Source organism: Clavelina lepadiformis, chromosome 1 (assembly GCF_947623445.1).
Source record: "Clavelina lepadiformis chromosome 1, kaClaLepa1.1, whole genome shotgun sequence".
Taxonomy (NCBI): domain Eukaryota; kingdom Metazoa; phylum Chordata; class Ascidiacea; order Aplousobranchia; family Clavelinidae; genus Clavelina; species Clavelina lepadiformis.
This window is the reverse complement of record NC_135240.1, coordinates 27,113,349-27,131,211: the sequence shown is the minus strand read 5'-3', so window position 1 is coordinate 27,131,211 and position 17,863 is coordinate 27,113,349. Positions and strand designations below refer to the sequence as shown.

Below are 17,863 nucleotides of genomic sequence, written 5' to 3'. Positions count from 1 at the left end.
TAGAATTTAGATAGTTCAATAACTTCATGTATCTTTAGTTTAGACAAATGTATTGAACAGTTTTTGTTATGTCTTAGTTGCAGTTTTTTTGGCAGTGATTTGTAATTAGCTCATTTCCCTTTTCAGAATAGGCTAGGTCTGCGTTCACATTTTTGCTCTTCTTTACTACAATAAATTTTCAATTTTTGTACAATAATGCGTAATTTAACTACTTGAGTTCTTCATATGTCAAAATTTGTCAAAAAAAAGTTTTTTAATATCAAAATCTGTCAAAATTTTCAATTTTTAGGTCAAAAAATAATCACCCTAGTTATTATACAGTATGTTTTTAATGACTCCGTAAATACTAGAGGTCATGTCATCAATACATTTATTACGACATAAACGAGTTCAATTGTGAACACAAAGATGGTGGATTTCATAAGAATCTATGTCTGCGGGAGATACAGCTGACATGGAGATATTTTGCGTTAAGATGCCGCAATCTTCTTAACACAGATGCAAACTAGCTTTTAATACCCCGACAATTGCAGATATTATGCGTCATCATCAGCTGTTCACCCATTTCCATCCATTCACTCGTCACAAACACCCAACCTAAACCTTTCCACCACACACTGCTATTGATTGAAGCAAAATATACGAAGACAAAAAAATCGGAATTTAAAAATGAAACTATCGGGGACAGTTTTATTGCATTTATGCTTTTTGCTTGGACGTTGCATGAACTCAGAAAATGGAAATAAATCGCGATGTTTTGATTATGACGACACAAACCCGCGCCGTGGAAGCCAAGTCCGAATCGAGGAAGTTGCCAGAAATAAAATTCAAGTATGACGCAACAAACCAGGAGCTTTCGATTGGAACAATTTTTGTGGAAAGTGCAGTGAAGTTTTGCCCAAACAAACAGGACCATTGTGACGCAAAAGAAAAAACATATTATGAGGTAATATTACATAAACATCTATAAAAGTAACAGTGCTCTTTCCTATAAGTAACCTTTTATATTACAAGAAAGTGTATTGCTTTTTCCCGAAAGCTACAAAACTCCAGTAATCTGCTAACTCAAAGTTAACAAAAGAACATTTCTTCTTTGTCAATTACGCCATAGGCTGTTTGTTCTTGGCAATGGTCAATGTGAACACGTTCTAGGTTTGGTGGCGCTGCTACACCTTCTGCCGTTAGTGCAGTGTAGTTATTGCCTTGCACGCTTCAAAACGGGGGGCTAGTCCAAATACAAGTTCGCCTTAAATCAAAGAGTAGTTTATCGCATATATATTGGGAAAGGATTTGTACTAATATGTCGTGGTTAAGCAGTCATTGCCATAAACAAGTGGTAAAAAATCATCTTATTGTCAACTAATCTTTGATTTAAGGACAACTTGTTTTTGGACTTGCCCCTCGCTTTAAACTTCCGGGTTTTTTATTGCTTCTTCCATTGGTTGATCGACTGTGAGCATCTTTCTTGTTAAGTTGTATTTTGTTAAAACAGGGTCGGTGCCATTCCTTTTGCTCTCCACAGACAATGGCGAAGAATTACTAATCGATACGATTTTTGTATCAGATGGCTGCGTTCATAAACTCTGATTCTGTTGTTTTTTTTTTAACAGAAAACGTTTAATTTGGCCTTTTTTTGTGAATTTGAGTAAAGACAGTCATACCTTGATAAATTAGGAAAGTTAGAGAAGATGTTTTTTTTGAGACCGATTCTAGGAAACTAAATGTCAAGATACTAAAATTTCCAGCCAAAAATGTTCCTACAACGAATGAGTGTAAACAATAATCGAATATTTATTTATATTTCAACAAAATTTTCAGCTCGATCCAGTAAGCTGGGACCGCAAGCAACATTGTCAGCTTTTTGGAGACTGGGGCTGTGACATTGGTCAGTTGGTATCGCATAACAATGACACATATTATTGCGTCACTATTGCTACAAGTAGCAGTTGAAGCATCTCTTAAAATCTTTAGAAAAGGACTTTCTCAAGTCTATCTCCAACGACAATTACCTTGATACACTGACGTCAGCACTACAAGCAACTACATCGGACGGTGATTTCCCGAAGGTGACGTCATCACAACCTTGCAATTTTCGAGATTATGACGTAAGAGAAACCGTTAACTCTTTAATTAGAGAGACTCTATGTACACTGGTTGGCAGAAAGCGGTTTTGTGCAATAACAAATTTGCACATTTTTAGGGAGGAATAGGGCTTCCTCACGCAACTTCAAAAGTTACATCGCCGTTAGTGGGCGCTCAAAGGCAACAAAGTAAAGAAAGACGCATCTCAAAGAGGTAACACGCGATGATTCTCAATCAATGATCTTTAATAATTAAATCACCGCTTTTTCTAAGGTCACAAAAATATAAACAGAAATACTCCAAAATTGACGACACAAGCAAAACGTCAGCCAGCGTTCGCGAGCGGCGACGAATCCAGAACATCAACTCAGCGTTCGAGAACCTTCGACAAAGCGTCCCGCGATTCCCGTACGAAAAGAAAACGTCAAAGGTAAAACTTCTACTATTGGGTATAATTGCATTACAGGTAAGTTGCCAGATTTAGTGGCAACAACATTCTCTTTTTTACTTTGCTTTAAGATCATCCAGATTAAGTTTAACTGAACATTCGACAGATCGACACTTTAAGGCTGGCGATCACGTACATAGCTTTGCTCAAAGACATCCTAGAAAGCGGCCAAATACCATGGACTTATGTTCGACAATGTCTAGACGGGTTCCGAGATCTTCATCCTGATTGGATAACGAGTGGTTTGTGCAACAATAGCAATATTGTGACGTAATATACAAGGAAACCTTGCATGTCATATTTCAGGTTTATCAGCAAGGTTACCGTGGATTGGTTGGTACAGCGACATGACGTCAACTTGGCCAACCAATAGCATCCCGTTTTCGAATAACTTCAACCTTATTGGCGACAGAAGGTGATGTCACTTCCTACGTCATAATAATAAAAGAACAGGATTCGTTCTACGGCTTAACAATGCAAAGAATTCTTTCACTGCAATTATAAGCTGATTGTGTGGCCGCTTTCCTTAAACTGCGTCGTCTTATTTAATAAAGGAAATTTGACTTTATAATAACAGATCTTTTCAACTTATACCGCTGTGCTGTCATATTCTTGTTGCGTTACGTTTGTCAGGATTATTTGAAGACAATTCACAGTGTTGGGATATTTATGAAAAGTTGAAGATGTGTGAAAGAAACGCTGTGACGAAAAGTCATCTCGCGGTGGCTTCGATTAAATCGCGGGAGCCGCCCATAAACACAGACTCCTCACTAACCACACCCCTATTCCGCCCCAACTGTGTCTCTTCGCGTCTTACCACCCTCGATTCACCCCTCTGCGACCCAGAAAGCAGGGGAATCCCCTTGTGTTGGGGCTGACGCATTCCTATAGACGACGACCTGGTTAGCGAATACGGGTCAAAGTTGACGGCAGTGGCCCCGTTGGGGTGTTCCCCCGAGAACAGGGGATTCCGGGAGTGGGGGATGTTGGCGACGTCGATCTCAGACACGTTGCTGGTCGCCGACTCCTTCCACACCTCGAGGTAGTCGTCGAAATTAAGCGCCGTCGTCCACTGCAAGAGTTCATCGACCTGAAGTAGAAACTCGGTTAAAAAACTTGACCCGGCAATCGGACAGTCCTGTGGCCACCTGTCTCTACTTTTGTAACCTCATGTGAGGTTTGTATATTCAGCAATTAGGATGTAATTTTCTTGTACGCCAATCGGCTCACTACGTATGTCGGACTCAATACGAGCCATACTCTCAGAAAAGCGGCCGGGAAAATAATTAATTAATCGGCACTTATTTTGTTAAGACTGTTCCACTGTCAGCAACTCACGGCATTAGTCGTCTGTGGGTTGTGATCCATCTCTGGGATCAGTCTGTGGCTGTTATTTAAGTAGATTTCAGCAGCTCTGCGCGTATCTAATGGCATATGCTACCACACTACGTCATCAGAAAAATTATATCACCTCCCAATCCATGACGGCTTCCGATCCTTGCGTGTTGACGGTGTTGACCAAACCCCGGGCTGCTTTCTGGACAAGCTCGGTAGTATCGGAGTCGTTTTCCCGCGCTTTTAACATCCCTTCCCTGATGTGCAAAGCGTGGTGTAAAATAAAGCCCGCCATAGACTTTCAAAAACAAGGCAGAGACTTACTTGTACATTTTCTTCATCCATTCAATTTTTCTTTGTCTTCTTCGGTGTTCAACGTCCGTCTTACGTTGCAACTTCACGTGGTGAAATTGCACTTTTTTCCTTGAGCTCTCCCAAGTTACCGGGTCCTAGATAACAAAAACAAATCACTGCTTGTAAATGTTCCTTGCCGGAACAAGACCCTTAACAGCAAGGACCATTCCTCTCCGTCTCACCATCGAAGCATATATGAGACGATCTGATACAAGCCGCCAACCATTATTCTCATATCTCTCATACCAACCGTCTGCTTCTGTGTATGAATGCATGGGAAGGTTCCTGGTGAGGAAAGAAAGTCGTGAAAGGATTCGTGAAGTACGCAAATGCTTCATGTTTGGTTATTCTACAAAGTAAGGGCCCTGGCGATGCCACGGACCATTTATTAACTTTAAAAAATTCGGGCAGAGTTGAAATGCTTACCAAACAAAGACCACAAGCTGATAACAGTTGTTACTTCAGTAACTAACCTTGTATGAGTTTGCTTGGCTGTGGCTGTCTTAGTGCCAGGTTTCGTGTAATCCTTAGGACTGTTGGCGCACATGTCCACAATGTGCCGATGTGTGTAAATCTTGTAATAGATGTTTGGGGGAAACTTCTCCTAAAAATGGAATTAGCAAGGACTTGCTTGCGGAAGAGTTTAGCCAAACAATTTGAAACAGCGATGATAAAACTCATACTCCTGCCAGTCGAAAACGAACATGAATCCCTGACGCTGCATCCAGAAGCTTCGCTTCATTAGGATTTATGCATCGGAGCATAAGAGCTGGATCACCCTGACCTCGAAAATTGATCAAATCTCGATAATATCGAAAGACTTGCATGTCCTGTAATTGCATTACATTTACTTGCAGTTTAAAGGAATTATACATATGTGTTGGTGTAGGAATAGAAACATTTGACCAGCTAAGAGCTCTTAGCAACTAAATATTTTGTTATCATTAACTGAAAACGTGTATCAAAGAATTTGGAGCAAAATGTTTGGTAATAAATTAGTTCAAGAAAATTTGTTACTCTGTTATTCGTTTTAATACTTGAATAATTTGTTTTCTTGAAAGACTTTGTGGTCTAGCGCAACATGAGTTGCTGATGAAACTTTTTTCATCCAATTTCTTAGTAACAAATAACAGCTTTGCTGCAGTTAACCATGTGACATGACAATTAACAACTATGGCAGTTAACTGCCAGCTGACAGATATTCGGCCATCGAGCTAATGGCTGAAGAAAAGTGGTTAAATTTCGAACCCGAGAAGGCTACCTGTGCACCAGACCACCACAATATTATGACGTCATAATAATGTGTCAATTGACAGACCGAATTAACAACTTACCGTAATAACTTTTTGACTTACTTTTAATTAATTCTATCCACCAACAATTGCTTAGCATATACATAAAAACTTACAATATGTCGTCTCCAAGCTCTCTGAATTACAGTTGCAGCATCTGACTTTCCTGATTTGGTCTTAAACACTTTCTTAGACTTTGGTTGGGCGTCTCGTATTTGTTCTAAATTAATGATAACCTTATTTATAATATGCATTACGACCACCTACAGTGAGCATCACTCATCTAATTGTGATCATCAAAAGAAATCTTCACAAACCCGGGGCAACTGATTTTGCTGACGTGACTTTAATCACTTCTCTAAACTTTGGTGGAGTGTCTTGTCTTTGTACTAAAATATATGAAAGCAACATTATTAGCAGTTATCATACACATTCCACTATTTAAGCAGCACCATCTATCCAAATAAATCTTACTGACCTTGGGTATCTGAGACTTCACTTTTTCCATCTTGGGAAAGCACCTTTGATCAAAAAGAATACCGTTTTGCAGTTATTTTAGAATGTTTAAAGAATTAAAGATTTAAAGACTATTTTCCTAGAAAAATTCACCTCTTCATGAAAATGAAAACTTTCGTTTGAATGTTTCGCATCAGGCAAAGCTGGTGACTTTCTTTCTATTTCAAACTTTGTGACTGGTTGGGTTGTGAAATCCTCATCTGATTTAAATTTTATTTGACCGCTTTGTTGGTGATGGGTGAAAACTTTTTTACACTTTTTCCTGGATTGTAATAAAATATGTATTGCTCAAACAGGCAGAAGAAAGAATAATTTTAGTACAATTAATTAAAAGCACTAGTTCAGATTTGTTGAATAAAAACTAGAAAGCATGAGTACTAATTAAACTTTTTTATGGTCACTAAAGTTCAGACAATGAAAGTGAAGTAAAGTTCCTGAAAAAAAGGAATCACCTGCAACTGTATCCTCTCCATATCCTTGATATTTCGATGGCTGCACTTACCAGCTTTTCTAACACATCACCATCGCTCAGAAAGTGCTTCTGTCTTTTCGTTTTTCCCGCTCGAGCCAACGCAAATGTAACTGCATCCACATTATCATGTGTCGACTTGAATGCGACTCCCGCCAATATTGATGTCGCTTCTTTCTTCTTCATCGTAATGATCAAACTTGTTGCATGCTAAAGTGCTTGGACCACATCAGTACTTGACAGCATGGGGATAATTTATTTCATGTATAACCCGAAGCAAATACAGTCAAGCCATGGACTAAGTGCAAGTTAAAATCAGTGCATAATACTGTAAACAGTTATAGTATTGATAATCGTCACGAGCAAACACCTGTCAACAGCAGAAAGTGGGTGATGTAAGTTAAGCCAACATGCCTACAGCTTTCTTCAGAGTTTACCAGACTCTATCCAGTCTGGGTTGGTTTTCTCTTTAGTATTGGGTTAAGCAAATGGAATGTAGACTGCCACGATAAACTATATAGGGTTAAGGTTTAAGCGTACAGCCTACCGCATGCATAAAAATACTATTCTGATTGAAAAGTATGGCAGTTTTCAACAAAAAATGCAAATACGATGCGTTCAACATGCAAATTATGGTGTGGCAGTATGCACTGAAAGATAATTTTTTTGTTAATTTATTATAAAATCTATAAATAGACGTGAAGATAAAAAGTTCGTCGTTCTTGTTGGTGAATCTCGTGTGTGCAGGTGCCACACTTTCCACCATGGCATACGCCATACGGTGTGACCACATTGGCCAGACAGCATTTTTTCGGCGTTTTCAACCAGATTTTGGGTGGGCAAAATATCTGAGGTTTCACTTCAAGTGCGCACTTACGGGCAGCCCGGTGCTGGTTTTAATGCTTTAGCAAGCCTCTGTCAGCCTATGTATTTCTAAAACCCATGCTATATAGGCTACAAATCTTGTAAAAATGCATAAAGACTGTGTCCAAAAATGGTTAAATATACACAAAATTCAGCTAAGCGCACATAATTGTGCACCTGAAAAGCGCTAATTAATGTAATTATAACCGCACTTGAGTATGCTCTTGCCTATATAAGCCTAGCAGTAAGACACTGGTAGGCTACCAGTGGCTGGTACAAAAATGTTGTACTGAAGTTAGACCAAAAACGATGGCAGATGTCCATCTTTGCATGCAATGCAGTATAAGATCAAGTAGCTAAGCTTTAAAAATATTCTTAAAGAGTAAAAGTTGATAGTTGCGCATAAACTTAAGCCTAAATTTGTTTGCCGTTAAACAGGTCATAAGAGTTGCTGCTAACACCAAGTTTCTTGTAGAAATCGGCGTCACTTATCTCCCTGGGAACTTTTCTTGTGGTAACCTGCACGTAAATTTTTTACAAATTTTAAGGGAAAATTTAAAAAAAATATACCATATGAGCGGCAATAACTTTGTTTAGTTAGCTTTTATTTTTTGCCATTAATTGTGAGGTTAACTGTTGTTAGAGCACTAATGAAAAAATGCTCATACACAATTAATGGGTGGAAAAAAGTGATAAAGCTCCGAGAACTCAAAAAAAAAAAGATGTAATAGAAGAGAGTGACTTATTTCACTGAAAGGAGATCACGCAGCCCATGGTTAAAGTGTTTCTGCAGTGAAATCTTTTTATTTCTTAGTTAGAAAGTACTAGTAGTACGGAAAATAATGATCGGCCGAAATTATTAAAATCGGTTGAAAATCACCAAAATAATACAAATTCTAAATTCAACCAACTGCAGCAATTCACCTTTTCGAGCGTGGCGAGAATGTTTGCTTGCGGCCGAGGCTATAACGCCAAGTTGCCCAAATGCACCTCGATGAAAGGCCTTTTTATTACAGGTCCAGGTAGGGTGTGTTCCGATAAGTTTACAGTTGTAATTGCGAGTAATTGTCTAATTATTATCATTGTACTTATTTGCATTGCCACATTAAGAAGGCAACACAGACGCAAAGTCTACGCAGCTTATTAACGTATATGTTTGATCATTGGTGATAACTACCAAGGTGTTAGTCGGCCTCATGTCTTTGGATAATATCAAGCCCAATCACTACAACATAAAAGTCTTCTTTCCTTAAAGACAAGAAAAAAGATTGTACAAGAACACGTGTTGGTAGTTAGGAAAATGTTTAATTTACGAAACGATGACATCTTACAAAGAGTCAGAAAAGAATGAAAACTGGCAATGAATAATAACAACACGAAAGCAGGCTTCAGAATAAAGCAACAATGTGTTTCACAATACTAAAAAATGACATAGAACTTGTTCTGCTGAGAAAAATCTTAAAAAATCTAGCCACTGAAACTCAATTTAAAATTGGGCAGAATCTCTAACAAAACCAAGCCAATATGTTATCAATCTAAAAAAGGACAATAATTATGGACATAAAAAAATGCATAGAACAAAAGGAAAAATCGATTACAAAAATAACAACTTATTAAAAAAGTGAGACGAAAATATACTTGAAAAAAACAGAAATAAGAAACTTTAACACCATTATTTTAGCATTTTGCATCAGAAATCTATTATTAATTAATAGTGTGAAAATTTTTTTGCTGTGAAGGCAAATGAATGATCAATGCAAGCATAATAAGGCACGATAGAAATATGTCAACACAATCTGACATGCTGGCAAGAAAAGAGAAACGATAACGAACAAAATGTGAAGTTTTACTGCCTTTCTTCATCCCTTTTCATGTCAGCGATTAGGCATTCCTTTGTTGCAGGAGAAAGCCTCGCTACCATTTCAATGCTTTGGGCATAGTCCTGTAATTTGTCGTACACCTCTCTGTGTTCTGTCTTCCACGTGAATGTGTAGGTTTCACTGCCCGGGTTACTCTGTTTTGGCTGACTGCCACTTATGGCAGCTGGGTTTGGTCTCTTCAGCTTTTTGGTCTCTTCACTTCTCTTCTTGAACAGTTTCGTTTCTTCTTTTGTGCGATCTCGGCCCGGGCATGTGCAGATGCAAAGGTCAACGACCTGCCTGCCTAAAACATCACCAGTCGGTGATTCAAGATGAAACTTCAAGACCAGTGGACGGCGATTGATACCGTCTTTACAGCTCGAGAGGCAGGTGAATTTGAAATGGAGCACACTAGTCATCATTCCTATCTGTGGTGGTTCATACGGCATGCTCACATATTCCCGGCCTTCGGTGGTCAAGCCGTACTGAACATCCGACAAATGAGGCATGTTTGCAAGCACAAGGTGGTTGGGATTTTCCCCATTGACGTCAGATGCTCTATGGTTGCTGCATTTAGTTACCAACTTGCTGATATCTGCTGATTTCTTATAGACGAGTAATGCTTTGATTCTGCAGTTTTCTGGAGGAGGAAATGTGCACCTATATTCAACGGGTACGATTTCTAGCATTTGAGCAAAAATCTTGTTTAATTGGACTGAATATGTGTAATGAACACTTTTTGGGGCATTCTCAGTGTGCTCTCCGAAGCTGATCCGGAACCCATAGTCCCCTTCATAATTATTTGTTGCTGGAAAATGGTTGACAGATTGCGGCCAATGCAAGTCCATCTGTAGAAAATCTTCTGCAACATGAACCTGATCATCCATTGTATCATTTGTATTGAGGTTTACATCAACAAGTTTTTCAGGTGGTTCACATTTCATCACCAGTTGACCAAATGGCTCAGAGTACTTTGCGCAGGATTGCACAGCATCAAGCTGAGGCGGAACAACTTGCTGGTAAAATGCATCCTTTGCATCAGCCGTTGGTAGGTAAGAAGAACTTGTCTGTGGAAGAGATTCTAGAGCTAACGACTGGGAAGTATCAGACATGACAGTTTGGGTGAAGTGTTGTTGAGATGTGTTGGAAGGATTCTGATAGCTCGGGGAAGTGTTGCTTTTCTCTTCAACTGGAGTAACATTACTAACATCTGGAAATAAATCCGCTTCTTCGTAATGAAATTGTTTCGACCAAATTGCAGAAAATGGAGTTTTATCTACAGGATGCCGACAGGATTTTCTCATGTTTTTACGCGACCTTATTCTCTTGAAACTATGAAAAAAACACTGCAAAAAAGATACAAATTAACATTGGCAAATAAATCAGGATTTTTTAAAAATAATTCAACAAAAACTAAAATAAAACAGAATAAGCCTGGCAACATGGCAGATATGTTTGAAGTGAAAAATGTGGCACAAACATCGAAACTTCCCACGATGCCATTGCACAACCCGTTATTTTCAAAGCATCTTAATAAGGAAAAATCGAAAGTCGTACAATCCTGCTCAACAAACTTGTAATTTTGTTTAAATCTACTGCTAGTCTATTATTTTAAACTTTGCTTGAAATGAAAATTGACAAAATTCCATGAGTCCAGAGATACCACGCTCTGTATGGAAAGTTAATATGACTTGACAAAGATTCCTAGCATGGTGAAGGAATAAAAATCATTACGCCACCGGAGTAAGTACAACCTTTCTAGTGTGGCATTATAAATCATGTCACAAGAAAAATGCATACAAAGATTATATTAAGTGCAGTGAAATTCCCTTTAGTTTTATTTCTTAAGAAACCATATATGCTGAAATTCTCTGATTTCCATGGTGTTGTTGGACGCTCTACGTAATGGTTAAAAATAGTGTGTGAGACCAATCAGAGGCCAGTATGGCCGGTGTTGTTCTTCAGTGCAGGGATCACCCCAGCAAACGACGCGTTAAAGACTTCCAGGTTGCATGTTTACACTAGCCTAAATTCTAGGTGAAAAGTGATAAAATTTAACTTTTTTGGCCTAAAATTGACAATTTCATTGTTCAACAATTGTTTCAGTCAACAATTTTTATCGTTAAGTACAGGGGATCGAAAAAAATTTTGCGACTGAAAAACAAGACGGCGGCATTAACTTGAGAAAGACCTGCAGGAAAATATGAGTTGCATATAAGACAGTTGACTACAAAGTACGGCAGTTTTTGACAAAAAAATCATGTGTGCAAACGCGCAAATTTAGGCGTGTACTGAAACTTCAATTCTTTCCTTATTTATTATAAATTGGCATTCAAACAATCAGTTTTTCTTTATTTATACACCAGTGTGATAAGTGAGATATTTGGAGTGCACATCGATGAATCTTCTGCGTACAGTTGCCATGCTTTCCACTAGACTTTGGCGGAACGATTATGCCATTGCTATTTCACACTGAGTCGATGTCAAGATATGCCCAGGGATCAAATTTACATGCCCATGGAAGCAAAATGATGAAACCAGACCAATGATCTCAGAATGGTCTTCTATCTTACTGATTTTGAATTACAAATGATTTACTTACTTATTTCAGTAACTAGCCACCGGTAAAATTATATATTCACCGGCGTTCGAAGCTTATCTCCCGTAGTTAGTGCCCAAAGCATAATTGCCGAATAAGTCTGGAAGTTACAGGCTTATACAGCCCCGGTACCGTAAATGTAGATGCCTGAGGCTAACTTGCCCTGTGTATGCCAATGCCATATTGATATAAAAGAAAGCAGAGAATTTGAATAGCTCATCCGTGGGGCTAAAACTGTCAACATTTATTCTTATGATAACGAAAACACCCAAGATTTTTGTCCTGAAATGGGCAACATTTATTTTGCGAGCTACCTTGCCAAGAAAAAAAACAAATACTGTACCACGAGGTGCACTTTTGGCGGGAAATGAAGATTTCCAATATGTTTTCAACAAATACCATACACAACTAAATTTTAAGCAAAGTAGATTATAGTTGAAAAAATACATGTTGTAACTTTAGTTTTTATTATTTTTGTTTTAATAGTTATTAAAATATGAACTTTTATTTGTTATCATTTGGCGGAAAATATACTTTGGCAACATGATTCTACTTGATTACGTCATTTCCTACAGGTTCTTTCCCTCGGGGAAGACAGTTGGGACCATAGATATCCTATAAAACACTAGATCGCTCAACTCGCCTCTGAAATTGAAGCCAAATTGAAACTTTGCGAATCCGCCATTAAGGGACCCAGTCAGTCAGTCGCAACAGTGGTGCTGAATTGTGATGGAGTTGTATCGACAATTGTCTTGTCTCCAGTACGGTATATTTGTAAAAATAGCCTAGTTCTAACGTTATGCAGAACTTATACGGGCTAGGACTCTTTATACATCGTAGGACACGCCGATGCCGTATGTAGCCTGGACTACCGTATACTTTGAAAATTCATAGCTTTAGCACGATATTATTTTAGAGATAGGCTACTGGAATAATCGGAGATGGGCATTGATACAGTACCTTCGTACATTACTTTGTAATACCATGTTCCGAATCCCAGACAGAAATGTGTTACATTGTAAGCTATACCGTCAATACCGGATTAATTTTTTCTTTTAGTCGTCTCAACAGCTAGGCTAGTCGCCATTGGTACTTTTATAGTGATAGTTTCAAGATTTTGAGAGATTTATGCCTACGCTAGTTTTGGTGCTATGTCAGTACTTTCAAAGTCAAAGTATTGACTGCCCACATCTGGAAATATGTTCAGTTAACTGTAGTCTATAGGCCTAGTTTTCTATTGTGCCACACTTTAACTACAAATAAGAATCTGATTTGTTGGACCATATTGTAAAACGTGTAAAATTTGGTAAAAAAGGACATAAACATTTAGCCAAATTTATTTACATGTACAATTTTACAAAACAAAAGAGATAAAACAAAACCATTCACTAATCACTACTACATACATTACTATGTCAATGACTGACATTTGAAATTAAACAGTAACGAGTCATCCACTTGTCACTACTGATGGCTGAATAGTACAAGTTTGTTAAATTTTTTTTGTATCTTTTTGCAGGTAATTTCTTTATTGTACTCTTTTCCAAGGTCGTAAAGTCGAATTTTGCAGTATGCTTTTGAAACTAACTTTATAAGGTCAAAGATATAGTTGTTGGTGACACTTGTGTCTAACATATGATATTGAAGATTGCAGAATGCTAAAGATAGGTTGATATTAGCCGGAACAGATGTTGCAATACCTTCTGATACTTCTTTTTCTAAACCGACATAACAAATTCAAGGTATATATGATACTGTATATAATCTTCTATATTTTTTGTAATTATGCAAGTAAGCTGTGTTTACATATATATCAGATAAATATAAATTATTTTGCTACATTTTACCTTGGGGAAGTTTTCCTCTTGTAGTTTTAAGAAGACGTTGAAAACTGTTTTTCAGTTTCCTCGCAAACTACTACTACACTTTCGGAAGGTTTAAATAATTTGCCTTTATCTTTCATTTGCAGGAAGTCAGACACTGGAAAACTGGTTGTTGAACCAAGAGCTTGACTACAATGACTCCAAAATATTTGCTTATCAACCATTTTGCTAACATAGCCAGCTATGTATGAAATGGCAGCTTTTATGTATTCAGACAAACCAAGAATGTTTGGAATTTCACTGAGGCTATGATCTTCGTCGACTTCTAGATCCTGTCCAAGTAGGTCATATTTTCTTATGATATGAGCACCTGATTCTGTCAGCTGAGGGTTACTAGTTGAAGCACCATTGAATATATATATGCAAAATTTCAATTGGTAACTTTTGTTCACAGTTACCAACTCCACCTTTAATATCACTTCTTAGAAGTAAGCACTTATAAGCTGCTGTAAACTGCTGGCTTGTCGGGTTGTTGTTGAAACCTCCTGCTGACCTTGCTAAGCTTGTAAGTTAAGATATATCTTAGTGGAGATTGATTTTGCCCAACTAAATCTTCAAACAACTCTTTTATACTTCTTATTGCCATCAAGAATCCCAGAAAGCCTGTTTTCCGTCTTGTTTTAAGCATTTGTACCCCAGCAGTGTCCTTCAACTTGAGAATGTAATCAAAAAAAAAATCAAGAAATGGCCTCCAGCTGGACTCATTGCTTCTTTTCAAAGGTGATTTGAATCCTTTAGCACAGGGGTGTGCAACCCGCGGCCCGCGGAGAAGTGACAATTTTGAACGGTGTGCGGCCCGCGAAACGAGTTTTAATTTAGTTTAGTCTGCTATGTGCAATCAATTCCAATCCCCTTGCAGTGCTGAATCAAACCTTGGCTGAATGTGTGTGACGCAACAATACCCTTACCGTTAGGGTATTGTTGCGTCACATACAGACGATTAGGGCCTAACGGCTAGCTTGTGCAAAGCAAGAACGCAATTCACAAAGATGTCAATTGCTGAGCAGTTAGCATTTCAAGGAAAATGTAGACGCTGTTAAATAAGTAAGAAAGGGCAATTGAAGGTTAAGCAATTAGTAAATAGTCTGAGAGATACAGTAGCTAAAGTATGTAACAGTCTTAACTAGCACCTTGAAATGACTGACTTACTGTAAACTGGTTTTCAGGTACAAACTTTTCACTCTGATTGATTTTGTGCTTTTAACTACGTGTATGTTAATTAAAGGTGTGGCCCGCGGTTTCAACCAGTTGTTGGGATCTGGCCCTCTTGTACAAAAGGTTGCACACCCCTGCTTTAGCACATGGATTTCTGGAATTGCATATATCAAATAAGCGATCAAAAATACGTAAAAACCTAACAGTTGCCGCCAAACTTTGGAACTGTTGTAGTTTCAATGTGTTGCTGCAGTACTCAATGGCATCAGCTACACTTGCACTTATTGCTTGAGCTGCCAAGTTAACCTTCATTTTTTGTTGTTTCCAGTTTATATGGGCCAACTTAAGTTTGTTTGCAAGGCGTAACCCTTCTTTTTTAAGTTTCAGCAGCTGAACCAAGTATTCCCATTTCACTTTCTTTCCTTCAAAATCTACAAGTATGCCACCTTCACCAAAGGTATTGCGTATAAGTTTAAGCATATGGCACACATCTAACAACATATATATTTTGGAATTTTCATCTGCAGGATGGTTAAAATAAGTTTGGAAGTTATCTATGTCTAAAGACAAACTAAGTTCATTCATCATAGCAAGATGACTGGAAGGACCATCACATGTCACAGAAGAAACTACTACTCCTATATCATGGAGCCGCCCAATACAAACATTTACAAGGTTAGCTTTCTCTTTACCAGTCTGACTGTCAGTAAAAAAATAGCCACAAGGAATTTTCCATGAATTGTTTAACGAAACAACAATTAGCACTAAATCATCTTTTGCAACAGGTGAGGAATCATCTGCTGGCATTTCCACACCAATATCAACAAAACCTCGGAAACGATGGCCATCCCAAGAAACATGCTTCTTAATGGCCATTTCATCCAGCATTAAAGCACAAATTACTTGCTTGTTTTTCTTCTTTTCTTCTTCAACTCGGCTGAATGCAGGTTCTGTAAAACCAGGTTCAGCCGACTCTTTGGTGTACCATTTTCTAATGGTTGATTGTGCTGGCAAAGCTAAGTTGAAGGTTTTTCTGACATACTCATATGCCTTGGAAGAGTAAAACTGAAGGGTTAGTGCAAATGCCTTCAATTCCGTGGAATACTTGCAACCTTTAGAAGAATGCAGTTGTTTCTATTACTATTTTCTGTTTAAATCTACGTGACTTTTGCTGACTGAGTTTTAAATTTTTTCGAATTGCTGCAATTTGTTTGCTTCGTGACTGGATTTTCGTATTCAATTTAGTGGGTGAATTGCTTATGCTGTATGTAATCACTTGTTTTATCTTTACTACCGGAACTGCATTGTGACCGCAAACCAGTTTTCGTATTTCGTGTATATGGTTTCTTCCTTTCATGACCAGCCTACAGTGAATCAATTCAAAGTTATACTGCCAGTATATATATTAGTATATTATATCAGTGCCTGTATACTTACCAGTATATTATAGCCAATAATTTCCAATAATTATTAAAATAACTGTCTTAATAATAATAAAATAATTTGTGACGATTACGTCACGACTCACGAGTTGTTTTCGAGATGTTTGAAATTTAATTTGGGATCTTGTAATTCAGTTGTTTACCAGACTTGAGTTTTCCTTAATGACGTCAGATACCTCGATTACCTTGCTTGAACTGGTGTGCCATATATATATCGATGCAATGTTTACAATCTTTCCTTTTTACGTGATTGGTTTCACTGGTTACTACAGCGCTATGTAACATTCAGTAAGCTTTGCCCGAAGGCAAAAGCCTTTGTGTTATAATAAATAAAATGGCAACTTTATAATTTAGTAATTTGTATAGACAGAATCAAGCAACTAACAGCATAGTCGTGCAATTTGAGAAATGAGAACTCATATCATCGAAGCGGAAGTAAAACAAGTTATCAATCGTCCTCGCTCATATTCTAACAATAACCGCCAGCATTCGCGGTCTTTATGACAGATGAGTTTATTGTGTAATACTTCACACAAGTAATACACAAGCAAACAAAAATTTGTCATAAACTTATTAACTGCCAATAATTACTGGAATTTATAACCTTACTTTTTTAAGATGTTGTGGAAATTTCTTAAAACGAGTTGGTACTGTTGTACATATACTTGGTACTATAAACATATGTTTTAATAAAAATATGTCATCGAATGTATCTGAGACTGTTCGGGTGCACTTTTAGCTGAGGTAAGTTATTGGTTGAACGCCATGCCAATACACAACAGCTGCAATGTTAATGAGATGTTCAGAACTTACAGCTCATTAAATTGAACGACTGGTGCAAAGACACGATTAAATAATAATTCCTGTTGCACAAAAACACCTGCCAGTACTAGGCTACTACACTATTGCTCTTTGCAACTCAGTTTTCAGCAACTAACCTGTAGCCTGTATACCTGGCATATAAAGGCTGTGGTTATCGCACCGCTGTAGTTGTTTAACATCTGCAGGTTTTAAAGTTTCATATGGGGGCCATTTTGCTGCTTGTGGTCTTGTTTTAGCAAGGTATAACAACATTAGCACCACTCTTTTCGAGGAATTTCCTGTCAATGGGCCACTGAGATATTTAATAAATAGACGACTTTGGAAAAAAATTGATCACTTATCAACTTCTATGTTAGCCTAGTAGTAAGAGAGTAGTTACTTTTGGCGTGCATTATTGGTGATGGTTATGGTGAAGAATGGAGTTATCAGCTTGAAAAGGCACAATACCGCCAATATGCCTCTAGGAAGCATGAAGTTGAATAAGAGGTACAGTTAGACTATAGACCGTATACATATAGACATAAGTAGCATATTTAACACCTTAAGCAATGAGAAAAGAGCTTTCAGTTACAGGACTTTATGTCAGTGCCAGTAGGCTAGGCTACGCTACAGTTTACATACGGTACCGGTATTAACGTTAAACCAAGAAAAACATTAGTTGTAGGTAATTATTATTATGCACAAAAAATGCTTACGCATGGAAGGTTCTTGGATGACAAATTTTCTTTCTTGTCTCATCATCC

At 37.8% G+C, this 17,863-nt stretch overlaps 3 protein-coding genes and 1 long non-coding RNA gene across 8 annotated transcripts; 2 read left to right on the top strand and 2 right to left on the bottom strand.

Moving 5' to 3' along the window:
* The first annotated feature begins 639 nt into the window (after positions 1 to 639).
* Positions 640 to 2,962, top strand: LOC143470559 (pancreas transcription factor 1 subunit alpha-like). 2 transcript variants are annotated; one of them, XM_076968777.1, is made up of 7 exons: positions 640 to 946; positions 1,819 to 1,885; positions 1,972 to 2,105; positions 2,201 to 2,295; positions 2,356 to 2,512; positions 2,637 to 2,772; positions 2,837 to 2,962. In XM_076968777.1, exons 1-7 carry the CDS (start codon positions 737 to 739, stop codon positions 2,947 to 2,949), a joined length of 912 nt encoding a protein of 303 aa, XP_076824892.1. In that variant the 5' UTR covers positions 640 to 736; the 3' UTR covers positions 2,950 to 2,962. The 2 variants fall into 2 exon arrangements, with proteins under 2 accessions (XP_076824892.1, XP_076824901.1); XM_076968786.1 differs by having other exon boundaries at positions 642 to 946; positions 1,972 to 2,066.
* On the bottom strand, positions 2,310 to 6,886 carry LOC143470550 (uncharacterized). Its single transcript, XM_076968766.1, has 11 exons — positions 6,480 to 6,886; positions 6,121 to 6,289; positions 5,990 to 6,032; positions 5,829 to 5,900; positions 5,628 to 5,731; positions 4,903 to 5,049; positions 4,693 to 4,823; positions 4,402 to 4,504; positions 4,190 to 4,314; positions 4,002 to 4,122; positions 2,310 to 3,620 (listed from the first exon to the last, which is right to left on the bottom strand). Exons 1-11 carry the CDS (start codon positions 6,680 to 6,682, stop codon positions 3,243 to 3,245), a joined length of 1,596 nt encoding a protein of 531 aa, XP_076824881.1. The 5' UTR covers positions 6,683 to 6,886; the 3' UTR covers positions 2,310 to 3,242.
* Positions 6,887 to 8,645: 1,759 nt separating this feature from the next.
* LOC143469134 (cellular tumor antigen p53-like) lies at positions 8,646 to 10,607 on the bottom strand. The gene has a single exon (XM_076966711.1). The coding sequence runs from the start codon at positions 10,521 to 10,523 to the stop codon at positions 9,207 to 9,209; it is 1,317 nt and encodes a 438-aa protein (XP_076822826.1). The 5' UTR covers positions 10,524 to 10,607; the 3' UTR covers positions 8,646 to 9,206.
* A 1,896-nt stretch (positions 10,608 to 12,503) lies between these two features.
* On the top strand, positions 12,504 to 16,647 carry LOC143463254 (uncharacterized). Of its 4 annotated transcripts, XR_013118279.1 has the most exons (7): positions 12,504 to 13,560; positions 13,788 to 13,981; positions 14,096 to 14,206; positions 14,292 to 14,421; positions 15,238 to 15,313; positions 15,384 to 15,531; positions 15,642 to 16,647. It is a non-coding gene; the product is annotated as an uncharacterized LOC143463254 (long non-coding RNA). The 4 variants fall into 4 exon arrangements; XR_013118278.1 differs by having other exon boundaries at positions 14,096 to 14,421; XR_013118280.1 differs by having other exon boundaries at positions 13,788 to 14,421; positions 15,244 to 15,313.
* The last annotated feature ends 1,216 nt before the right edge of the window (positions 16,648 to 17,863 follow it).